Genomic DNA, 25,848 nt, shown 5'->3' on the forward strand with positions numbered 1-25,848 from the left:
AGATTATCTTCTTGGGATATAACTATGTCATATAAGAAGTTCTTCCCCCCATAGATCATAACATCCCTTTAAATCAAAGTGTAGTGGCACAACTGTTTCTCAAAATATTCCAAGAAAAAAAATTAGACTAACTGGGATCATTTTTAGTAAACTTGATTGCAGAGTGATTAAATATGCAGTTATATCACCATCTCAGGAGGATATTAAGACAAAAAGATGGGACATAGCAAGCAGATCAAACAAGAAAACTCTTCTGTCTGTGACAAAGTTTGGACATTTTATCTGATGGTAGCCCACACCAGGTATTTTTCTTTGTGGCAGGAAAACATCAAGATACATTAATAGCCCATTAATGACTACACCACAGGCTGACAGGAGGCCCTCTGACGACTATGTCCTCCCAAGATGAGCATGAGAACACAAGGTTGAGGCCATGCTGTTGGGTGGACACAGCACAGCCATTAGCAAGCCCTGCCACCACTCTTCTGGGCAGCTGTGTTTGACTCTTGCATTGCTCACATAAAGGCAAACTTCAGAAGATGTGATCCAGCTCTTTGTGTTTAATTTTTGTATTTACGTGGGTGCAAAGGAACACTAAAGGCTATAAATAACATTTTCTAATATTTATCTTCCCTCTTTTGAAGACTTCTCCAGGGAATTTTAATCAGACTTGCCCTAAGCACCATTAGGCAATTAAAACAATAAGAAATCAAACACAATCCTCCTCATCCAGTGGGTTCCCTACCCACGCTCTCTCAGTTTCCTGTCTTTTTTACTTTATGTAAATGGAAAACCATCACACTGTTTAAATCCAGCTATTGCAGTTGGTATTTCCACTTTGCAGAGTCATGAGCCACTTTAACACCATGCTGATATCAAAAGAAAATTCTGCATCACACAACTGCTCAATTCAAGCAGCCAGCAAATCCCTTCTGACTTTTCTTTGAATCATCTTTATGCTGATGAGAATATCACAGAGGTGCCAAAGCTTTGGGAACAATTGTCCTTCTCCATCTCTCTGTCTATAAATACTTAATCAAGGAGGAACAATTTGCCACAACCTGTTCATGCTGAGACTCTGTGGAGCAGCACAATGATCTGGCTTCATTAACTAACTTCTAAATATTGATCTGTGGCAGGAAATAAAGAAGAGGACAAATTTATCTGGACTTAGAGTAGTGACAGTATGGTAGTAGACTAGAAACTGGAAAGCAGGAGAGCATAACTTGACCTCTTAATTGACTGCTTTTGATAGCAATGCAGGTTAAATAAAAACTTGACAGACTCTTCAAACTAAGATTACTTTTCCCTCTACGTTTTCAGTATAAGCTGCATGCTCTTGCACAAAGCCCCAAACCTCTTAGAAGCTACAAAATACCTGTATCATAAAAATATTTTCATTTAAGCTCCCCCATCATTCTTGACTCACCTTATTTCTACAAATGAAGACGCTCAGGTTTGCCTCAGGAGTTACACATTCCTATTTCTAAACAAAACAATGACCTCTCAATGAGATGCTGGATGCACCTGGAGAGGGAAAAAACAAGCTCACTGAAATTACCAGCATCTTTTCCTCATCACAAATTCCAATGCATTAAACAGGGTCACCTATAGATGGTTACAGCTCCATTTTTAAAAGAAAATATTATTTGCATTGAAGAAATAATCTTTACTGTTCCATGGACATGCTAAACACTGATTATCACAGAATCATAGAATTGTTTCAGTTGGAAGAGACCTCCAAGATCATTGAGTCCCACAAAAATTCTCTGCAGCACATGGTACCATGCCATTTGGGTCAAGGTTTCCTAATTTGAGAACAGGTAAGACAGTCACAGGTAAAACAGCTCAGTCACTGCTGTTCAGTGCTAGACAGCAAAGCTGTAACAACAGATCTGAAACAAAACATTGGCTGCTGCCTTTCATGTGCAGTTGAAGCTAAAATCTCTGAAGCCTCAGAATTCTTACAACTTAATTCTTTGATCCATTAACTGAAACAAAGGGAAATGGGCACAGGCTAAAACCCAGGAGCTTCTGCCTAAACAGAGGAGAAACTTCTTTGGTGTGAAGGTGTTGAAGCCCTGGAACAGGCAGCCCAGAGAGTTTCTAGGGTCTTCTTCTCTTGAGAGATTCCAAGCCCACCTAGACATGATCTTTGGCAAGTTGCTGTGGGTGCCCCGGCTTTAGCAGAGGGGCTGGACTGGATGATCTCCAGAGATCTCTTCCAAGCCCTACCATGCTGGGATTCTGGGATTTACATCTGAAAATTCAACATTAAGGAGGCATTCTTCAAGTATGGCTAGAGGTTACAAAAGGTGTGTTGCTAGAATGGTTTATTTTTATCCAGGTAGTCATTGTTTTTGCTAAGAGAGAATTCACACTAAAACAAACAAAAGTCTCCTGAAACTCCAACTTCAGCTGAACTTTCAATCTATTAATTAAAAAGCAAAACGTGTTAAATATGAAACTAGTGTAACAAAGGATCTTTTTTAATTAAGGAGACTTCCTCTCTTGGTTTGCTAATACCTCAGACACTCATTAGAAAGAGGTCACGCAGTATACTATGCCAAAACTCAACACTTCCTCATTTTATGCTTCAATTCAGCAAATTATTTTAATCCCTGCTTCAGCACCTAACAGAGGTCAAGCCAAATGTTCACTACTGCCCATTTAAATGCCTGTAACATTCACTTATGTATTAAATTAGAACGCAAGTTGCACTCAGATAAAAGCTCTTCAATGAAACAAGCGTGATGCTGCTCTCAGATCTCATTGTCTGCCACACCTTTGCCTACCACCTGCATCTCATTCTCAAATCAAATGCTAAAGTCGAAACTCCCTGCAGACAAGCACCTGGTTTCTTTTAATTGACTTCACACTCTATACACACTGCTTGTCTCTTTTTTAACCCTTCTAACATTTTCAGCAGGTTTTAGTTGAACAAAACTGAACACATGCAAGGTAGGAAGAAGGCCTGGCTTTATTAGCATCCTAAGTGCTAAAAAAAAAAACAAACAAACAAACAACAGTCCAGTACAAATCTTCTTCAAGGGTTTGATCCACATCCCAAATCAGAGCAGAAGTGCTTATTATCTCAGTGAAAGCTGGATCATGCCAGCAGTGTACAGTGCCAGATAAAACAATGACGACGTCAAGAAGCACAAAATATGACACAGGAGAAGATACCAAATATGTCCACAACACATTTCACACTTATCTTGGTAAGAGCTAGAAACCCTACCTGTGGCCCTCTAATAAAATTATTATTTAAGGAGGGGAAGCACCTGTAAGAACTCTTCACTTGTCATCTTAGAAACATTCTAAGAAACAGAAAGAAATCCACCAGCAAGGTTTAATAATCAGTGGCCACACAAAGCCTTAAGAGAAAAGGAAGGTAAAGTGATTACGGTTCACTATTTCTTTCAGTGTTTTGCAGCAGAGACAGTGCTGGGAAACGTTTCCATAATAAACTAAACCCATCGTTTTTAACTGTTTATGGGTTGCTTTGAAACACTGCCAGAGCTGTCTGAGTTTGCTCAGCTCAGCACACAGCCTTGAACATGAGTTTGTGTTTAGTTCTTCCTTACAGGAAGTGCTGGCTAGGACAGCAGGTTACATCCCTTGTAGTTTTAAATGCAATTACTTAGCTTGTGCACGGTTCACCAAAGCTACCAAGAACTAAAACAAATCTTAAAGAATTAAAGCCTCTAATGTCCATGCATGGCATCAGACCTATCATTCCTGAAAGCCTTCTCAATTGACTTAAGTGTGATCCCTTTTTTCCTCATCAGTTAAAGCATCCTGAACTTAGCTGAGAGTAAAATAAATGCCACTGCCTTATTAGAAACCTCGCCTTTAATTTTATTTCAGTAGTTTCAAGACTTTCTTTCCATGGGTTATGAACGGTACTTGTGTACATGCAAACGAGGATGAGGGGGGAAAATGCTAGAGCCTCAACTAGATAATTATTTTCCTTTTCTTAGAGGTTTCCTTCTAAATATTGGCAGTGAGATTATATTCCGTCCCACACTTTCTCCACAGTTGATCTAGAAAATTCATCACCAAACAGGAAAAAAATATTTTTGGTAAAAATGGGAGAATACTTTTTCAGTCTGTCACAAAGACACCTTGAGAGAGAGAAAAGAAGGGGGAAGGGGGCTAAATGAAGGACTTTTTTTTCTCGATAGTGATTCATCTGCAACTCTAGTAAGGCGGGTTGTGTGCCGAAGCAAGAGCGGGTGGCACAGCTCACACAAAGCTGCTCTTGCGAAGAGCCCTCAGCACCCTCCTGAGCCGCGTCACCCCGCGCGGGGCGGCGAAGAGCGGCGGGCGGCGCGCACGCACCTGAGGCGCAGCGGCAGCAGCGGCGCCTCCTCCTGTTAGCGGGACCGCAGGCACCTCCTGTCGTTAACGGGACCGGGGCGGCCGATGGCTCCTCCCTAAGGACCGCGACACCCAGGGAGGACGCGCAGGCCCTCCCGGCCAGCGGCAGCACCACAGCCTCTCGCAGCAGCTGCAGAAGGGCTCCCTCACCCCACAGCCGCACGCTCCGCGCGGAGCGCCGCGCACGAGCCACCCTGCACCAGCCGCTGCGCACCCGCGCGCCGCCGCCCGCCGCCTGCCGGCCGCGCGGGGCTCCGCCCCCGGCGCCCATTGCGCAGGCGCCCGGCGAGGCGGCGCCGGGGGAGGGCTTGAGATGAGCGTACTACTGCCCAATATGGCGGACTTCGACACGATCTACGAGCTGGAGGAGGAGGAGGAGGAGGAGGAGTCCGAGCCTGTGGTGCGGAGCCAGGAGCTGCCTCGGCCCCGCGACGCGCCGGATCCCGTAGCGGTACGGGGCGCCGGGCACATCACCGTGTAAGGAGCGTTGGGGGGTCGGTGGTGGGCAGCATGACAGGAGGCCGGTGGAGTGGGGTGGGGGTGGTGGAGGCCGGGCGGGAGCAGCGTGCTGCCGGTGGTACCGAGCTGCTCGGGCACGGTTACCCCCTGGAGGGGGCCTGCTAGGGAGTAAGGAGATGAGGACCGTGCCCCGAGCATTCCCTCCCTTGCGGCTGCGAGGTGCCCGGCTTACCATGAGCTGCAGCCCTGCTCCTTCTCCGCCCCCACAATGTCACCTGGTTTGTGAGAGTTCTGCTTTTCACATGTTAAAATGGGAAACTTGGTGTTTTCCAGTAGGTGTAAACAACCCAAAGTCCTGAATGAAGAGCCGGAGTTGTGTTCAGGCTGTTGGGTGCGGGAACGGTAGCTGATCGGCCCAGCACTACTTTTTCCAACCAATCTGTAAGGCAAAAAAGTAAACTCCACATGTTTGCGCAGAGCAGTCTGTGCAGACAATGTCCCTGTGACCCTGCGGAGCCGTGGAAGCCCCCACATTACAGGCACACGGCTGGGTAGTACTTTATCTGCTCCAAACTCCCTGGAGAGTGTGGGCTAGGTTAAGTGGTTTTATGGAAGGCAACGTGAGCCAGAATGTTTGCTACTTATTTAAACAGTTGATGAGCAAACTGTGACCTTATATGTAATGTTTACTCGTAGGGATTTTGGTAGTATTTCTACTCCAGCAAGTGGTGGAGTGAATATAACAAAGCACATCCACAACAAGTTGTTGGTTATTGAAGAAATTTTCACGGCAGTGAGGGAAAAGTATTGAAATTTTTGTATTGCAGCAGTCCATCCAAATTGTGTTGCTGTAGGTCTGTCTTTGGATTGCATAAAAGAATGCACATTTCTCTCTGTAAATAGGTGCAGTGGGATCTAGCTATCTGCAGCAAAAACACTGGGTGGGGAAGGCTCTCAGCCTAAGAGATACTGTGTCCATCATGTAAGTCTAAATCAGGTTTGCATTCAGCTAGTGCCAGTGGGTAGTTCTGCTGCACCACAGTGTATTTGCTTGCGTTGATGGAATTTCTTTCTGTCCTGACCCCAAAGAGCATGTGGCCTGACAAAAGGAGAGATGTAACACAAGCAAAATGATCAGAACACCACCTACCCATCTTATTAGTTACCTATTTTAAGCACTAAACTGGAAAACATATCACGCACTGCTTTGTCTGTTGTGATGCTTTTTGTGTATCAGTGATGTTCTTTCTTGGCTCTAGCATCTTTTTGGGGATGGGCAGGAGCATCTGAAAGAACTCTGTCAACTATTGATGCCTACATCAAAAGAGAACAATGCTTGTAAGTGATGTGAAATCATGAGGAAGCACACATACCCTTGTAACTATCTCAAATGAATTTCCATCCACATTATTTTCCCTTTCTTCCTGCAACAGGTAGACCTACTTTAGTGGTAGAAGGCAGCTTTTTTATCAGTTCATGGCATATTAGATCTCCTTACATTAAAAAAAAGTCAGTGGATGTTAAAAAATAAACTTTGGATGCCCTAGTATGTTAATCTGAACCTCCTTATTTAATGGGAATTCTTTTGCTTCATATAAAGTTACTGGCTGATATGTCTGAGCTCTGAAATTCTGTCACAGTTTGATCAGAGGCATGGTGCTGCTTTTGAAATCAGTTGGCTTCAGAAGCAGGCTGCTCTAGTTACTGAAGGGAGATACGTTATTGAGTAAAACTTGTGTTTGTTTTCTTGAACCAGTCTGGAATGCTGCTGATAAAAATTGCTGGCCTGACAAGTCAGACACTCTATTAAAGAAAAAAAATTAAAAGAACCAATTCTTTCTAAAAAGCCATTGTATTCCTTGGAATTTTGCTTCAGATGCCTTCTTCTGTTCTTCACCTGACACTGGCCTTCTTGGATACTTCCGCTGTGTAGAGAAGGGATAAGTGTTTAATTACAGGGTCATCTTCAGGTACAGTTCTCTTGCAAAACTCCCAAGTCAGTAGATTCAAACTGTGTATTAGTCTCTTTGCATGAGAGTCTTTGTCCTTATGACCATGTCAGTGAGCTGCTGCCCCTAACAGCATTCTGATGCAGAATCCTGAAGTACTGAAGATAAATTCCAAGAACCTTCTGAGGGGTTTTTAGCCAGATCATGCTTTTTCCACGGGGTGTTTTGCTAACCCTTTTACCCTTCTGCATGGTAAAAGCAATCATGTAAAGTGATTTTGTTTTACTCACAGAGAGACAATGTACATGAGCAGTTAGCAAAATTGATGCTCATCTTATTCAGTGCTTTTTCACTGCAGAAGGTTCTTACTTTGAAAAGATTATTCATCAGTCATGTTTATTGTTTTCAGAAAGCTTTTGGGTTTCACCACAGTGAAATGACTAGGGCTTAGTAAATGCCTTTTCTTTCCTTCTGAAATTCCATTTTAATGAGTTAGAAACCCAGTGTTCGCTGTTCCTTGCCATAATCAGTGTGACTGTGGTTGGAGTATCCAAATATCTCAACATAAACACTTCTAGTGAAGACTGAGTCATATCCCTGCCAAAACAACAGCAATGACTTTCATAAACAGAGCAGTAAACAAACTCTGTCTTGGTTAGAAGTTTTTATTTGTCTGCTGTAATTTTTCCATACCATTAAATCCATGTGGATGGATAGTAATGAGGTAATGAAACAGCCATTAAGCATATTTTTGTCCTTAGTGTGCAGCTTGTGATTTCTGCTTAAGTCTGCAAGCCTCCTGGTTTTGGATGCAAATGAACTTGAATTCTTCCATTATATTTTCTGTAGGAGTGCCCCAGGGATTCACAACCCAGGTGCTAATGAAAAGTGTATTCTCAGCTAGGTGCTGTCAACTGTGATAAGATGACATTTGATTATTACTTCAAATAGCACATACTTCAAAGAGCAAATGAGCTCAGCTTTCTGCTGGTTACCATAAACTTCATTTTTCCAAAGTCTCATCTGTAGGTAAGGATCCTCTTCAGTTGGAAAAGCTCCTAGACCAGGAAGAGAAATGTCAAGTGTTCAAGGAGATTTTAGCTCAAGGCTTTCAATTAATGTCTTTAGTAGTTGGCACAGCTTAAATGATACTTCATGAAGAGTAATATGTAGGGTCTGAGTTGTCTGTTCAAGTAAGTTAATTGTAGCCTGGATTAGGTATGGGGAAAGAAGCCATGCTGAAAGGAGTTTGGAGAGCCACAATAGTACAAGAGTTGACTGAATAGGTTTTGCTTCTGTAGTCTAGTAAGGCTGACGAAGATCTGTAAATATAGTGGGAAAGATGAGAATGAAGCACTGAGTCCAAAAAAGAAAAAGCACCTGCAAATGTGTCTGTTGTAGACATGAGAACGTGCTTTCTAAAGGTGTCCTGTTGCAGTTCTGGGGACAGGAAATTTTGCTTCCTTATGCATTGTAAACTAATGGAGGGAACTTTACAACATGATAACTGTTACAGGTGAGGTTTGCAACTGATGATTCAGGGTGTTCTTCCAGTCCTTTATTTGAGAGGTTTGTGAATATATCTTGCTACAGCTTTAAGAAGCTGCATTCTCCCCACTTTACAAATAGGGGAAAGTGAGGTGATGTAACTTATGAATGTTAGGTTTGGACAGGTCTTGGTGAGGTGCCAGAGAAGTAGCCCAGAAATACATCACCACCAGCTAATGCTCTAAATTATTTAAAGGACATGTAGTGGAATTTATTTTACATAATGAAGAAGAAGAATTGGTAGGCCAGATCATGCTGGATCATTATTAGTCTGTTGTAGAAGGTCTAATGAAGTTAGTTATCCGTTAGTCAGGACTTTAGGTTTTCAGTTTTTGACATAAATTGCTAACAACATTCAGTACTGAAGGCCATCAGTGATGGTGACTAAAAATAGTATTTTAATGTAGCATGATGCTGCTTTCAGTATCATCAAAACATTTTCTATTCCTTTAGGCATTTCCAAGTGTCAGTCTAAAAGATGTTTCTCTAACTGAGTTTTCTTGGATGTGTAATAACTGAAAGGAATGTTAACTGCTAAAAGTTTTGGGGTTTAAATCCATTTCCTGGCAGCCTTCAAACTGAACATAATAAAATATCTTGTGATCTTGTGTTTTTAGTAGATCTAAATCAGAAAGCACTGATTTATGTTGGTATTTATGGAAATGGGTGGAATGGGAATTTTGAGTATATGTGACCAGTGAGATAAAAGAGACTACCTATGGCTTAGAAAGACTTTGAACTAGGAGCTGTTGAAGGCCAGAAGAGGATTCTGGAGAAATGTTAGTACACCTTTGCATTTTGGTTTTCTTCTGTTTCCCAGGCATCTATCTGCTGCTGCTCACTGTAAGTTAGTGTTCTGAGACAGAGGGTCTTTTTGTGATTAGGTGGAATTATCTGTATAGAGTAAATAATAGTGCAGTATTACTTGAGTTTTCCAGTAGTACATCGGTTATACTGTCTTGATTGTGAAAATTGTGATAGTTTCAGGTAGCTTTGTTGCTGATAGGCAGAAAATCCATGTTCCTGAAAACAAGCTTGTGTTTGTGCTTGGAATTGTTAATCTTTTCTGGATTAAGAACAGATGTATAATATAACAAACCTTGGAAGATTTTGTCTTAACAAGAGAAGCTTCAAAAGCTGGAGGTTGGTTTAGCAGATTACATTCACAAAGGATGGGAAGTGCTTACACTGGTAACCTTTGTGATTGCCTGAAGTCTTTTTTACTGTTTCTTTTTGTAGCACTGCCTTAACATCATGGCTTTCCAGCTGCCTGGAATACGCAGTAGCCCATCAGTGCTGGTGTTCTGTTCACTTCCTTTCACTTCTAGATACCTTTCAGTGAAAATCAGAAAATCACAGAATTCCAGAATCTGGGAATGGGGGTTGGAAGCAACCTCTGGAGATTATCCAGTCCAACCCCCCTGCAGGGTCACCCACAGCTGCATCATGCCCAGCATCACAATGTCAAGGTGGGTTTAGAAGCTCTCCAGAGAAAATTCCACAACCTCTCTTGGTCAGCCTGCTCCAGGGCTCCAGCACCCTCACACCAAAGAAGTTTCTCTTCCTGTTCAGATGGAACCTCATGGGTTTCCGTTTGTGTTCATTGCCCCTTGTCCTGTCACTGAGCACCATGGAAAGAGTTTGGCCCTATCCTCTTGTCCTCCATGCTTTAGCTCATGCTGAGCATTGAGAAGATCCCCTTTGAGGCTGCTCTTCTCCAAGGTAAACAGCCTCAGGCCTCTTAGCCTTTCTCCTTGGCCTCACAGAGATGCTCCAGGCCCCTCAGCATGTCTGTAGTCTCCAGTGGACTCTCACCAGTAGTTCTCTGCCTCTTGAACTGGGCAGCCCAGACCTGGACCCAGTACTTCAGCTGTGGCCTTACTAGGGCAGAGCAGAGCAGAGGGGGAAGGAGAACTTCCCTTGATTTCCTATCGCTATGTTGAATAAAACAAGCACAAATAGGTGACATTTTGCTATTGTGTGTGTAATGGCTTTAAGAGGCAAAATTGGAGCAATGCTTCAGTGGAGATCTACTCATGGGTACTTCTTTTAATGTTTACACATCTAGTGCTCCAATATGCTGCTCTCTACAACAGTCAAGGCTCTGACTCTTGTAAATATGGCATTGAAGAACTGAGTTGGATTTCACCAGTTTTACTGACAAACATTTGAATTGTCTTCCTGGATTTCTAAAGACAGCACAAAGAATCATGGAAGTGTTTCAGTTGGACTTTTAAGGTCATCAGGACTTACCATTAGCCCAGCACTGCCAGGTGACAACTAAACCACATCCCTGAGCACCACATCTGCATTTTATTATGTACATGTCTACATCTTGCTAGGCTTCTCTCTTCCTTGTAGTTTACTTTGCATTTTTTTGTGTTACACTGCCAAGTTTGGATGTCTGAATCATTATGCTGTGCACAGGAGTCAGTTTGTATTGTAAAATAATGGGGACTGTGGCATTTCAGCAGTAATGGTGTTTGCACAAGTGACCAGTGAGGAGTCCTTCAGGTGACAGTTTGACTAAGTGCAAGTGTTCTCTCTCCAGAAGGTTTGTTTTTACAATAAATATTATAATGTAGGTTTGTGCTCTTTTTGGCTGTGATCCTTTGGGGTTTGTAAATTTCTTAAATCAAAAATTCTCAGGATTGTTAGCAGAGCTGACAGTGAATGCAATGTACAGTATATTGAACTTTGCAGAGATAGCGTTAAGCTCTGTTCATGCATAAAGGTTGTAGCTGAGAGGCTGGCTGCTGTTAAATTAGTGAATTGCGAAGGTTAAAGATATCAATTAAGGTAGAGGGGATGGAAGATGACAGCTTCAGAAACTAGCAGGTTTAGCATCAGAGTTTGGTTAACTCCTTGCCAACCTACATACTTTAAATGAAACCAAGAAGTCAGTCCTGATGGTTGGAAATTGGTTGTTAGAGCAGTTTTGGAGCTAGTGGTAACACAAATTTACAAGCAAAGTCTAGTTCCTTGTAGGTTTTACTGTTTATAATCCAGATTTAACCTCTTGCTCAAAAACAATTCTTCAATCAATAGGCACAATCATACCTAAGACTTAATTTCTCTGAAGTTCCTAGTTGTCCTAAAACTGTTCACTGTATAGCCTCTTATATGTTTTGCATGAGTTTAACTCAGCCCAAAGCAATTTTTTTACAGCTCTGTGGTTATAAACTTATAAGGTGATGATGAATGGGTTTCTTACAACTAGCTGTAGCTGTTGCATGTGAATAAATTGCATGAGTAAGAAAAATAGTGTTAAAAGGATTATTGAACCTAGTAAATGTAATAGCTGGAGGTTTATCTTAAAGCAAAGATTGAAACTTGTTGGCATCCAGTTGTAAAAGAATTTTCATTCTTGCAGCAGCTTGAAGTAAGGCAACAAAGCTGTGCTGCTGCCTGTAACTTTATCAGTGGTACTTGAGAACTTAAGAGCTTTCCATCTAAATGGATATGAAATAATGTAAATATAAGGGCAAAAGAGAATAGGATTTTTTTTGAGTACAAAAAATCTATGACACTTATTAAGGGAAACAAAATAAGTTAGGTGGAATATATTTTGTTTGTCTCTTTTGTTTTCAAGGTTTGGCTTGAGCAACAAGTTTGATACAGAATTTCCTTCTGTTCTGACAGGGAAGGTAAGTGTGAGATTAAACTGTTCTTTTAAATGGAAAGATTCAGTGCTTTCTGTGTTAGAATTACATGCTGGAGAATCCTCTGTGCAGGCCAGGAGTATGCTGCAGACTGAATTACCTGTGCTGTATGAACCAGCTGGTTGAGGGCCAGTCCCACAAGCAGCAGCTATATACAGTGATTCTGACATGTTAAAACACAGAAAAGCTCAAGGTGGTATCATAATTTTTTCATCCAGGTGATCTACATGAAAGCAAGACTCACTTCACCTTGCTTCATGGGTATCTGGAGTTGTGCTGCCTCCTGTGTGAATTAAATTATTTCCAACATTAGACTTCTTTTCAGCTCAAGCCTTGAGTTTATAGTTAGACAGATCTCTGGGAAGGGAACCTGTTTTAGCCAAAGCTTTAAGGAAGAAAAGATCATAGTCTTAAATCAATCCATTAAGCAGGTTATTAGTGTATTTTCAGAATTTGTTAATTATTTAGTTCTGAAAATTAGTGGTAAGTCTGCTTTCTCTGGAGTCTTGTCATCTCACTAAATGTAAGTTTAATATTCAGACTAAATGCAGGTTGAATTAATATTCATAACTATTAATTATTGCAATCTTGAAACACAATTCTTGGTCCTGGTTTTAAAATCTCATGCTTGTTTTTTGTTTGGTTGGGTTTTTTAACTTTTTTAATTCTTGTTCTCTGGATTTTTTTTAATCTCCAGAGCTTTTCTTTTTCTTAATTTTATATCCCAGATTTGTGAGGCAAAAGTTGATTTGGCTCTTACTACTTTCTTTGATGCCATGCCATACAGTTACTGTACCCCTGCAGCGTCTTGCAGTAGCTGTTGAGTCATACTAGCAATATACTAAAATGCGGATGGATGGTGTCTTCTGTCTCTGCCAAAACTACCTGGGATTCTTTTTCCTTATTTTGTACCCCAAAGTATGAATCAGATTGAATTTGTCCAGCTCTTCTGACAGCTGTACAGCTGAAAAGCAGCTTGCTCTTGGGAGTTTTGGGCCTTGAAGTTTGGGAGCTCTGGCCTTGCTTCAAGATGTCCCTGAGCTCAAAAGGAAGTCGTACTGGTTCCATGGTGTGTGATGTGAGGGTTGGAGATAACACCACTTGCATCTCACCATGTTTCTCTTCTGCAAAACTCTGAAAGCCCAAGAATACTTTTTGGGCATAACAATTTTAATGTTTTGGTTTTTTTAGTCAAGTTGTAGGTTGTTATCAATAAGCCTAGCAGGAAGCCTAGCAGGAAGTTTTAAGATGTCATTTGATTATAAAATTTAATCTTTTTCTGTCTCTCTAAAATATGTTTATGTATTAAAAAACCCAAAACAAACCAAACCTTCCCCAAACCTACACTTTTTATTGATGCCTGTCACATTTTCCACTCGATTGCCCTCCTCTGGTTAAATGGACAGTGAATAAATGTTTAATTTAATGTTCAGCTAGCTGCTTGGACTTAATTTAGCAAAGAGAGGAAAGAAGTTCTTTTGCTTTGCATTTACCCTTCTATAGAGCTAATCAGTGACAGCACAAATGGCATGAGCAGGGATTTGTTGTACACAGGAATGTTGCTTCTGTTGAGAATCTTGATAGCCTGTTATCTTTTTCTTATGCCTGGGTTTGAGGGGCTCTGAGGAAGGAGACTTGAAAACAAATTAGTTCCCTTTTGTGAGGGGAAAACACCAACCAAATGAGATAGTAAACACATTTTTTCTTACTGCCTGCCACACGCTGCCATGAAAGACTTTAAACACCACAGTTGTGGAGTTTTAATACTTTCATGAATTGCAAGAAATAATCTGCTGCATTCTCTAGTTGTGGCAGTCAGTCACTTCTATTCCTATTGAAAAGGAAAACTCAGGGTTTTTTTTCCCAGTAAGGTTTTCTTCAAATACCCTGAGAAGTAATTTGCAATAAGAAGCCAGTTTAAGGTCTTCTACTGTTCTGAAAACACCATTTTTATGAAATCACAAGTTATGAATAGCAAAGTGACTGTTTATATTACAATTTGTGATTCAAATGTTTGCTCTGAAGCTGAATTATTACACAGCCAGTGTAAAGCAATATCCTGCTACACAGAATGTGTAACATTTAATGCCCACTTTACTGTCTTCAGTGAATTGATATTAATAATATATTCCCTCGGTTAATGGAGTATAAAAGATGAAGCCATTAGATGGGACTGATAGGTGTGGTTTTCTTTCTGTGGTATTGTTTTCCCTTTTCACAAATGCAGATGAAGATAGATGTTTTTAAGCAAAGGATGACAATGAAAAAATGAAATGGATACAACTCTTTGGCTACACCTTGCTCCCAGAAGTGCTAAATTTGGGTTTAAGCCACTGTGTAGTCTTAGGAATTTACTTAAGCTTCATGACTCTCAGTTTTCCCAGCTCCATGATGATAGCAAACCTTTGACTATACCCCTTCTCCTTCGCTCATCTCTCCTTTTCCCGCATCTCCCAGTTTTTTTACTCTGAATAAATTAGCTTAGAGCTAAGATGCACGTAATCAGACCTCAGATCTTTAATTGAGGCATGTTTGTTGCTGCTTTTGAGAGAAGTGAATGTATATATTGGAGGATAAAGTTTAAGCAATAAAAATAAGGTAAGGAAACTATAAGGTACGTCAGATGTTAGATTCGGCTGATTCAGCTCAATTGACTTAATGTTTGCCTTGAATGAGACACAAACTTCAACTGGTTTCTAATACTGAGCTGGGCATTCAAACAGTACGTTGTTTTCAGCAGAATGCTTTAAGAAAGGATCTGACTACCCTCAGTAGAGAAGCAGTATTTAACTTTCAGTGATATGATTAGACTTTGGGTGCTGTGTGTTTGGAGGATTATTTATTTTACAAAACAAGCATTTAAAAGCTTTTAACAAACTACTCTTCATGATATATGACACAGCACCACACACTGCTCCAGGTGACAAGAAAATGATGGAGGCAGTGAACCTTAAGGAAGAAAGTAGAGTTTCCTGCCCCAGTCTTAAAAGACTAAAGGTCCTATACAGAGATTACTGTGCAGTGCAGGGAAATGTGGGCCATAAAATGTGGTCTTGGTATTGTGATCGCCTTGCAGTGTGTGATTGATAGGGTTTGTGATCATGATGATTGAAAGAGAAAGATCAGGCCTGCTGGGCTTTGCTTGTTCTCTTCCTGTGTTTGTAGATTCTCTTGCATCCTGTTGTAAAATATTATGACACCCCCTCCTTTCATGTTTTTTTTTCCCCTCCCTTAAAGACCTGAAAGGAACTAAAGTCTCTTTACAAGGTGTACTGCACAGCCAGGAGCTATGTACTTACCTCGTTCTTTTCAAGAGCCAGACAGAAACTCTCCAAGAGGCTTTTCAAAATTACTCCAAACTGGACTTTAGTAGGGAGCTTTCTTTGTGCACTGTGAATCTTCCATTTGTTTGAAATTCACCACTTATTTTGTCTTAACCCTTCAATATCTACAAAAAGGGCAAAGTTTAAAAACAAAAATTCAACACAGTTCTTTTGTGACTGTTTCACTTGGAAAGCATTCTGTTAGCACATTTATTTACAGATTTTTTCAGTGTATAACACTGCTACCTCTGAGCTGAAAGCTGAGAGCAGAGCAACAAACTCATTTTGCTTGTATTTATCACAGAGTGAGGCTTAACCCTGGTCACTGGTTCCATTAGTTCCAAATGAAGACATGTCATTGACACAAATATTTACTGTGATTGTTTCCTAAAGGGAGAAATACATCAGGTAGTTTGCTTTATTCAAAACCATTTGAAGTGATTTCACTTTAGGTTGCAACTAAGAAAGCCACCTTTACATGGAAGTGTTTGATGTGTTGGCAGGTGGTTGTGGTACTTTCATGTACCACGTTGAGGTAAGCATCTCACTAGAAATCTTGAAATAGAAATTTTCTCTGTTCCTTGATGGCAAGTTGGATCCTGGCTTAGCCATTTGCAGTGCTATGCTCTACAAGAGTACTTCAATGTTGTTCTTATAAACTAGCATCAAACTGCCAACTTGGTGTGGTCAGGGACTAGCTCCAAAGCAGCAGATAGCAAGGAACCTCACCATCCCACTGCTTTCTTACTAGGTCTCCAAATTTTCTGTCAGCTGTGATCAAAGAGCCTGGCTGACTTGTTTTTCATGTTGGATGCTACAACTGATAATGAGATGTCTTGTTAAGTTCTCAGCTGTGTGAATCCATTGTCATTGGTAGGTTTGAGCAGCTGGATTTTGAGGTTGAGGGGGGTTGTCAAGGTGCAGTCAGGTTTGTCTACTAGAAAAGGAAACTTTCCCATTTCCTAGTGGGACTGATTACACAAGTACTAACAGGGGCAAGAAAAAGCCCTACTTAGTTTTATCTTTCAAATAAACAGAATCATACTTGTACAAATTCAAAAGTCTTATATCAGAGCAAGTGTATATATCTTTCATGCTATGAACATGAAAACCACCTGAAGCATTGAGAACACTCATTTGTTAGTGTATGTGAGCTCAGTTGACACTGAAGCCTGTCTGAATGCAGATGCTGTACAACAGTACTCCTACTGCATGCTCCCAGCCCAGCTGTACCGTGCTGCAAAACATTCTCCCACACTGAAGATGAAACAGTCTTGCTCATGTGCATCTGATATTTGTTATATCCTGAATACATGAGCCAGCACTGACAAAGAGATCTGTAAAATTCCTGTCTTGGACATGTGCAAGTACAATGCAGTTTTCAATACTACATTGTGATTTTGATTTTTCCTGCTGATTAAAAGTATCCCAATGTAGGATCTCTGTTTCTATTTGCAATTATCTTTCTTTTCTTTTTTAAGCTCTAGAATACATAAAATGCTGATTTTACTCTAAATGAAAATTGTTTTACTTGATCCATTTGTATTTGAAAAAAGAAGAACAAGACAGACTATTTCAGATGGGAGATCCTGGATGACCACATGAAAAATACCTTTCTGTGCACCTATGAATTCCTGCTATAAAGTATTCACAATGTTAAATTGTGTTCTTATATTGCTAACTGTAGGCCTGGCTCGTATACAAACACAGATGACCTCTGGCTCTGGGGCTGCCTGGTGATCTGAATGGCCAGGAAACAGATGCTGGATTTATTTACTCCTTTTCCTGCCATGTTTTAATGAATTTAGCTCTTGTGAATAGGTGGGGGTAGCAGAATCAGGTCCTCTCCATTTCCTGTCCTGTGGTTTTCTCCTTTGGTGGAGGGAGGCTTTTGTGACTATATTAATGCTTTTGTGTTTGCTCTTGCCCTTGTTTGCAGAACCAAAGGACCAGAGTCAGGCCAGCATGGGTGGAAGGATGATGTAGCAGTTGCACAGCTTTTTACACAGATTAATTCTAGGTTGTTTGGTTTATTTTTGTTTTACCTTCAATGTGGAAAACAGTTAGGACAGATTTTTCCTTTTTTGAGTTGTCATGTCTGACTGGTTAAGTCTGAAATTGGATCTGATTATTCTGCCTCGTGCATTCAAACACTGGATTGTGTTACAGTTTAAAGGTACCATCTTGGAGTAAATACCACAAAGCCATATTTGACTTGTCAGATATCAGTTAGTTAGGCTCTGTAGAGATATGAGGGGGTTGGGGTCTGTAAATAGGATAGTGCACCCAGTCTTTTGTAAGAAACATGCTGCTATCAGAGAAAGGAGCTCATTTTTGATAGATGATGTGGTTTCTCCACAGTGACTACAGTGGTAATATACAGAAAATAGTATTTTGAGCAAGTTCTGCTGAATATTGCCCAATTTAAATGTTTTTCAGCAGCTAGGTTTTGTTTCTGATCCTGCACAAAGATGCATTTCTTTATCTTAAATATAATCCAGTCTGTCTCTCCAAGCTTCCATATTTTAGGGAGCAGCCACAAGTTAAGTCATGGCCTGATGTCATTATGGATTCACTTTAGGAATTTAAACACCTCTCCCTGGGAGTGCTTAAGGCCATGTTGGATGAGCCCTTGAGCAACTAAGTCTAGTTGAGAGGGGTCCCTGCACATGGCAGGAAGGCTGGAGTAGATGATCTCTAAGGTCCTTTCCAATCTAAGCCATTCTATGATTTGTGGCCAGAGGTCCACCTTTACCCAGACACAGTGATCTGAAACAAATTTGGACAAGATTATTCTTTTTCCTTTGTCACAGGTATTTTTTAGTAGGAAGCTGCCCCACACTCCCACAGAGACAAGATTTCTATCACTCTCTTTTGCCTTGCTTTGGGTTTTTAAGTCAGCATTAGCCATTCCATATGTTGCTGTGTCCTGCTTCTAGTTTTGTTTGGGGTCACCACATCAGCAGGACAATTGATACATTAATGGGGCAGTAAATGAAGGTGAGGCTGTTCAACTAAATGATGCTTAATGTAAGCTTTTGTAAAGCAGTGCAAGTTTTGCAAGGCATGCACTGTTTTTTTATGCTACTTATTAGAGGAAAGTGACTTTCCCTGCTCACTCTGTTATACCAATGTTTTAGAAGATGAGGTCATATCGTATTGTGTTTCATTTCCATGTTAATTTGTAGAGGCAGTTATGGAGAGAAAGGACCTGTAATGGCCTTCCACTGAAGTTCAGCACTTCTGTTGCAGGTTGCCCCAGAAGAATTCAAGACCAGCATTGGTCGTGTGAATGCCTGTTTAAGAAAGAATCTCCCTGTCAACGTAAAATGGCTGCTCTGTGGCTGTCTGTGCTGCTGCTGCACGCTGGGCTGTAGCCTGTGGCCTGTAGTCTGTCTTAACAAAAGAGTAAGTACAGCTTTCAGTCTTAATTGGGTTGATTTTACAGTTGCTGATAACTTAAATCATGTTCATTAGTATCAGCCCAATTTCAAACTCCGTTTTTTGGTCTCACTTGTATTCAAAAGACAATTCTGTTTTCCACTTCTTAGAAAAGAGAAAATGGATGTTTGTTAATGAGGCAAATTGAGTTAATAGTTTCAGGAATAAGCCTGTCCCATCTCACTTTGAAGAGTGGGATGGAGTATATGTGATAACCTACACTTGCAGAATTTCTAAAGGTCTAAACATTGAATTAAACAAGTGCAGATCTGAACACTGACCTTCAAACACTGCCTAAACTAGAGTGAAAATTACCTTTCACAGTCCCTATCCCAACTCCAGAATAAATATGTATTTTTAAATTAAAAATCACTCTTTTGTTTGCAGTAGACATCAAAACACTTCAGAGCAGTGGCTTAATTGACATATGTTACAGTAGAGGGTCAAGAAGAAACTCAGATTTGTTTGCTATTTGGGAGCTTTAGAGATTTCTCTTTTTTAATTGACCAACAGAAATTTGACAACTCATGTAATCAGGTCCAAAGTAACAACTCTGAGAAGCTTTAGCAACATCAAGTAAACATGATCATAATTACCTCCATGGTTTACATTTAGATTTGATTTACCACAGCAGTAAATGCTTAGGAAGTACATAAATAGATGTGGTGTACGAATATTCTTTAGGAAGTGCATAAATATGTATAGAATACTGATAATCTTTGCAGCTATATAAGATTTGTGGCCATAAAATCATATTATCCACAAATCTAAGGTGCGCTAGGAAGAAAGCCTCACACTTGTGCATTTAATTACAGGAAAGGATCTGAAATAAATATCTGTGTAAAAGGTAGTACTTCTGGCTTTTGAGAGTTTATGATCTGTAATGAAACAAACTGAAAACAAACCAAGGAATGGGCAGTGCTGTTCAAGGGAAATAAACCAGAGTGTTTTGGCAAAGTTTCCTACTTGCTAAAAAAAAGTAACATTTGCATTGACTGAGATTGAAGTTTTGATTTTAAATAAATAAATAATGCACTAAAGGCCTAATATGTGAAGGTTTTGAACTGCTGACTGATAGAATGAGCTTTAGTGAAGAAACTGGTGGATGGAATTTTGTGATATGCTATGCAGGAACTAGAGTAGAACAGCACAGTGATCTTTATATGACCTTCAAAATCACTGAAGCTCCAAGACTTTCTCCCACAGCTGTGGAAAGAGCAGAACATGAATGTCACATGCACTTTATATCCAAGAGTTGAAAACAGAGACATTGTATGTTGAGAGCTGAAGTTCTGTGGTGGTGAGATTGAACACTCAGATACCAATTACATGAGCAAAATGGATGTTAGGAAGAATTATTGGATATTAGGAAGAAACTCTTTACAGTGAGGGTGGGAAGATACTGAAGCAGATTGCCCAAGGAGGTTATGGATGTCCCCTCCCTAGGGGTGTTCAACGTTGGACAGCCCGGTCTAGTGGAAGGTGTCCCTCCCCATGGCAGGGCTGTTTGAACTGGATGATCTTCAAGATCCCTTTCAACCCAAACCATTCAATGTTCCATGAAAATCTGGACATGACAGATAATGGCCTTTGTGTGTTATTAGGGAACTGCCTGTAGCGAGTGGACCACCAGAAAGTGGGAGATGCTGTTTTGTGAGGACCTCATACTGAGTAAATGAATTCTGGAGAAGCTGCAGTTATAAGTTTAGGGAAAAAAAGGGGAGGCATTTTTTTTTAACCTGGAGAAGATCTAAAGTTGAGAAGTAGGATTTGTATTTAGAATTTTCTTTTTGCTTGGTCCTGCTTTATAAAATGAGTTTACTTTTAAATTAATTTTAAACTAGAATGCCTGGTAGTAGAAGATTATTCAGGATGAGGCTGGCTTCTGAACCATTTCTAATACAGTTTTGACTTTTTTTTAGACTAGAAGATCAATTCAGAAGTTATTAGAATGGGAAAATAACAGACTATATCATAAGGTGAGAAAGGTGGAGTGTGTGTATTTTCAGCTTTAAGAACAGTAAGTTGGGGGAGGAATTTTTTTTTCAATGGTTTGTTTCTTTGGGTTTGTTTCTTGTTTGGGTTTTTGGTTGGTTGTTTGGGGGTTGTTTTGATTTTGTGGGCTTTGGTGGTGGTTTTTTTTATATTTGGCATTTAGGAACTTTGCAGTCTAATTCCATACTTTATGGACACTTAAGCCTGTGCTTGAAGTGTTCCAGATCCTAATAATTGGATATTGCTAATGCTTGTTATATTACTTACCACAGCAACACTGTGGTGTGTATTAATGCTGTGATGGTTCTTTTCTTAGCTTGGTTTGCACTGGAAGCTGAGCAAAAGGAAATGTGAAACTAGCAATATGATGGAATATGTAAGTATTACTTCTGTGACTTGATTGTTTGTTTGTTTGGTTTTTTTTTTTAGAGAGAAAATCTTTAACTTGCTGAATTGTGACCTATCCAAAATAATTTCTCAAGAAAATATGCAGTTGTGTTTTGATATGCACCTGTTAAGGCCAGTTCTAACAAAAGCAGACATAGTTTATGTACTGAAACTTAGAGATGATCACCACAAAACGTATTTGTTTCATCATAAATTCTGCATTTGCACTGGAGGTAGCCTTGGTTTGGTCTGTAATTTTTAATGAGGGAGGGTCAATGTGGGAATTACCAGACCAGACCCTAGATCTTTAACACTCATCCACCTTTTCCATTGCATTTTTACAGTAGTATGGGTTTTGCCTGGGTTTTTACTTTCTTTGCCAGCTCTCAATTTCATAAACTTTTAACTAAGTGCATTTAGGGAAGCAGGACTTAGAACATTTCTGTGATCCTGCCTCCCTATCCCATTTCATGTGTAGTCACCAAAGCCTGAAGAAAAGTCACCCCAAAAAGTCAGGTGTCCTAAAGCCCTGTGTTTCAGAATCAACAAAAATCTCTGCTCTGTTACAATGGGATACTTTCCCTCCTTACAGTACATGTCAGATACATTTAGCCTTGTGTACTAGCTAATGCTGCATAGAAATTGTGCTGAAGGTTTGACCTTCTTGGTTACTGTGTTCTCTTCTTGTCTTTCTCCCTTCTCCAACAGGTAATATTAATAGAGTTCTTACCAAAATATCCCATATTTCGACCTGACTGAGGAACAGCGTTGGGGTCTTTTCCTGTTTCCTATCGTTTTCTACCCTTAGTGCCTTGTAGATGATTTTGGAAAGAAGATGGTCTACTTTGCTGTGACTTTAAAAACATTCTTCAGTAGAATATCTTCCTTGCTATGTTACTTTCTTTTGTTAAGAAGAGAACAATTTGCACATTTTTTTTAATGTTACATGAGGCTTTGATGTTGCACTCTGACTTTTTACCATTAAGAAGAATGGATAGAGTTGCCACTAGGGATCTAACATCAGTGCTGCTTAAACTTGTTCTGAGCATGCTGCCTTATTAATTTCTTTATTTGCTGTCCTCCAATGTGCAGCCTAACGCCATGTCATACTATAGTTCATTCTAAATGTTGTAAGCCAAGAAACCCTCAAGTAGAAACATCCAGGTAAGCATCTAGTAGTGATGATTTTAGTCTTAACTTGCTCGCATAGGACCCGCAATCAAACAGCACTGGTTTTGTCCTGCACTTTGCAAAATCATCATTTGACACGAGTGGGTTAATTCTTTTACCCGCTATGGATTTGTAAATATTGACTCTTTGCATAATGTAATGTGTGGTATGCCAAGGTTTACAGAATGTAATATAGCTCTTGTTCTATTGCCAACAGTCCCACCTTGTTCTCCTCATCACATTTGCTGTTACCCCTCTGATTGTATAGACCCATCCACATGCTGGTTTTATGGTAAAGCCATCCAAGTCTGTACATACTAATAGATGTGTAGGGCTCAGTTGCACTTTGATTAGTAAATGAATGAAAAATGCATAGCATTTCTGTCATCTTTTGGGTTTGAAAGCATTTTAGGTGTGGTTTGTAGCACCTGAGACAGGAAGTTTGAATGCTGTTCACCTTTGATAAAGTTGAATTCATGGGGTAGATGATGGCTGCTATTTGCAAGATACCCTAAAGCCTCTTGTTAATCAATGCTAGATGGATGTCAAGTTATGGTTTTAGGTAAAGAAAAGATGTTTCCTAATTGGAGACTTTCATTATTGCTAAGGAGAAAAATGTGGACCAGCCAAATCAAGCCTGAAGTAACACTTATGGTATTTTTAAAGTGTGAGCATACTTCAGCATTTTAAGAGTTAGGTGACAGGGCATCATCTCCAGTGGAAATAACTCTTACTGAAATCAGAGCCCTGTTTCAAAATATGCAGGTAAATGTCTCAGTTGAAAGGGTTCACACAATGTGTTTCGGCATCCAGGCACAGTCTGAAGATCCACAAATGCCTCATGGAATTCACAAGTACTCTTGGATTCTTCCCTGCTTGCCTGATCTCAGGATGGGAGGCAGTGGTAGGAAAACTTTCTGTTGTGGCTGGCCTAAGTGGAGCCGCTTGCTAATAGTAAGCAAATAATAACAAAACTTGACACCTTGTGACATCATTCCAAGTGTCTTTTTAATTTCAGAGTAACTTGGGGTTTCCTCTGAATGTATTTGGCATCTTTTCAGGATGCAGTATGGTATTAAAATACAATATTTGTAAGACCATTGCATTCTGCAAACTGTAGACCAGATTTCCTGTACACAGTGTTTACAGAAGGCACATTTTTTGCAAGTTGTAACTGGGACTCAAATGCTGGGCTGTTCTTGCTGTACAGCTGAGGAGTGTCAAGCTTTGGTGATTGCAGGAGTTTCCAGTCCCAGACTGATGCTTCACCTCCTGAAATCTGTAATATTTGGTGCAGAGATTACATTTAACTGGTAAATTGGCGACAACTGGTTAATTTCATTTGTGATGTGATGAATAAAACCCAACTGTGTTGTTGGACTTTCCTACTAGCTACACCTTGCCATCTAGATTTCTATCACAGAACCAAGCAAAGGGTTATCTCCAATTATTTTTTTTTAGGGTGGGTGTTAATTAGAAGCAGAGAAAATACTTAATGGCAGAAAAATAGTGTAAACCAAACCCAAAACAGCAGACACACCTCTGGATTGTATTTCCCTTGCAAATAAATTTCCAGAGTGGAGGGAGTTTAGCTTAATTAACACAACAATGAAAGTTTTTTACTGCTGTGCCAGAACTTTGATAGTAATTTTCTTCTTTGTAAGAAACTCAAGAAATCTCAGCAGATATTTTCTTCTTCATGTGAGTATTTTCGAGGTGTTCTTTTCCAACTGTGAGAACTGACAAGCTAAATGAATGGTCTAAGAACTGCCAGCAGTGAATGCTGACAGTCTTCAAACTGGCTGCTAACAGGAATCCTCTTCAGCCTGTGCTGACTTCATGTGGTTTTCAGTTCAAAATTTCTGATTTGTCTTGTTTCTGTGAAGTGTGGAGAGGACACTCTGAATTCCAAGAGCTCACAGTCTCTTTGGGCTGCTCCCTGGTCCCTTTGTTCTGCACAGGACCAGAGATCCAAGGCAGAACAAGACCTCAGCTTTTCTTACCCACTCTCATCCCTTTGTCCCCTTCCTGTGGGCTTGGCCATGTCCAGTGCCAGAGGCTACTCTGCTCCACAGCAGAATGTCTGCCCCTTTGTCTCTCCTGGGCACCATGAGGCACTTAAGCACAGAATAAAGTTTACATTTTAAGCATGTAAATTCTTCCTTTGTCCATGATTGTTAATTGTATAATCTTTGCACCATGGAAGGGTCTCTTCTTATTGTGTTCTAATAGACATTTAAATGCATGGCCATAAAGAGTATGAGAGCCAAAACTGCCATTTACAGTAAGCACCATGTTTTATTAAGTAGGTAAATGTGCACTAAAATGCAAAACCAGCACCAGTATTATATTTGCATCTGAAAGGCACGGGTTTCAAAGCTCATGTTATGATGTGGGCTGCTCTAATGCTGTGAACTCCTGCCCTTCTGTTCTGCCTGTAGGTTCTTTTTATTGCCAGAGCTATCCTTTGCTTTAATATAAAAACATCCAACAGGAAAATGTTTCTTACAAGACTGAATGTCGTTTTTGACAGTAAGTCAGTGTGAATTGGTAAACCTGTTTGTGGAGCTTGCTTGTTAAGTGGGGAAAGAATTTGTGGCAATACAACAGAGATTGTTAGCAAAGTGTGGTGAAAGTGGTAAAGAAAGTGCCTTGACTGGTTCCACCTAAAGAGAAAATGCTGTGCAGAGAGTAAGGAGAGAAGGGAACTAGCAACTATCAGGAGTATGAGCTTGCAGCAGATTTAAAAGCAGTTACTGTACCAAATTAATGCTTATTTTTCATAGAAACATAACACTAACTTTCTATTTTTCTTTATCTGGGAAATGTTTGGGTTTATACCTGCTAAGTTTTTGGTATCTAGAAGTACTGAAGTTTTAAATTGTGGCAGAGCATCAAAGGTCTTACCTGCCAATTCCTCATCTTCCTCGGTGAAATTGCTTTACTGTAGGAGGAGGGGAAATAAACCCACACTGTTCCAAGACACGCATAGACAAGTCTAGGGAGCGTGGATTCAGTTCTAGGTGGGTGACTCTAAAAGAGAAGACATTTTTACTACATCTGGTGTGCTCTTGATAAATAAAACAAATTCCTGTTCTTTCCTTAACAGGTGCAAAAAACACATGTAAATGTTTGTTCTTGTCTCACATGACAATTTAATACAGTTACACTACACACTACCACTGCAGCAATAACAAAATGTCAAAGCTATTGATATTCAGTGTAAATTATTTTTCATTTTAATATTACTATGCGATTCCTCTGCCATTTTGGTTTCTGCTTGTGGTGTTACAGGAGTTGTGCTGCATAAAACAAGTGGTTTTGTTTAAACTGTATGAAACACTTTGTGTTCTTAACATTTTTACTGTGTTTAGAAATGAACAGCCACTTTTTTTAACGGGACCTCACATCTTGAGAGCTTGGGGCTTTGAAATGAAAACAAAATTTTAACTGAGCTCCTTTTCCACAAGTTACTGCACTAGCTTGTGCCACTGAAAGGAGCTGGATGTCAGAGATGCATAATTACTTTGA

General features: G+C 40.1%; 1 protein-coding gene and 1 long non-coding RNA gene across 2 annotated transcripts in view; one reads left to right on the plus strand and one right to left on the minus strand.

Moving 5' to 3' along the window:
* The window catches only part of LOC135183688 (uncharacterized), a 41,497-nt gene extending 36,925 nt beyond the window's left edge, over nt 1–4,572 (minus strand). Inside the window, exons 1-2 of the long non-coding RNA XR_010305654.1 lie at nt 4,345–4,572; nt 1,430–1,527 (exon numbers count right to left, since the gene is read on the minus strand). This is a non-coding gene — a long non-coding RNA (uncharacterized LOC135183688). The remainder of the gene's footprint in view (nt 1–1,429; nt 1,528–4,344) is intronic.
* Nucleotides 4,573–4,673: 101 nt separating this feature from the next.
* Nucleotides 4,674–22,688, plus strand: CHIC1 (cysteine rich hydrophobic domain 1). Its single transcript, XM_064159346.1, has 6 exons — nt 4,674–4,860; nt 11,932–11,986; nt 18,577–18,732; nt 20,688–20,744; nt 21,077–21,136; nt 21,856–22,688. Exons 1-6 carry the CDS (start codon nt 4,697–4,699, stop codon nt 21,904–21,906), a joined length of 543 nt encoding a protein of 180 aa, XP_064015416.1. The 5' UTR covers nt 4,674–4,696; the 3' UTR covers nt 21,907–22,688.
* The last annotated feature ends 3,160 nt before the right edge of the window (nt 22,689–25,848 follow it).

The sequence above is a fragment of the Pogoniulus pusillus genome, chromosome 19 (assembly GCF_015220805.1).
Source record: "Pogoniulus pusillus isolate bPogPus1 chromosome 19, bPogPus1.pri, whole genome shotgun sequence".
Taxonomy (NCBI): domain Eukaryota; kingdom Metazoa; phylum Chordata; class Aves; order Piciformes; family Lybiidae; genus Pogoniulus; species Pogoniulus pusillus.

Bases quoted from the DNA above. Each gene is read 5' to 3' on its own strand.
- CHIC1 (XM_064159346.1), top strand. From the start codon at position 4,697: ATGAGCGTACTACTGCCCAATATGGCGGACTTCGACACGATCTACGAG. The intron at 18,733-20,687 runs GTAAGTACAGCT...ACTTTTTTTTAG, and splicing joins TAGTCTGTCTTAACAAAAGA to ACTAGAAGATCAATTCAGAA. The intron at 21,137-21,855 runs GTAAGTATTACT...CTTCTCCAACAG, and splicing joins CTAGCAATATGATGGAATAT to GTAATATTAATAGAGTTCTT.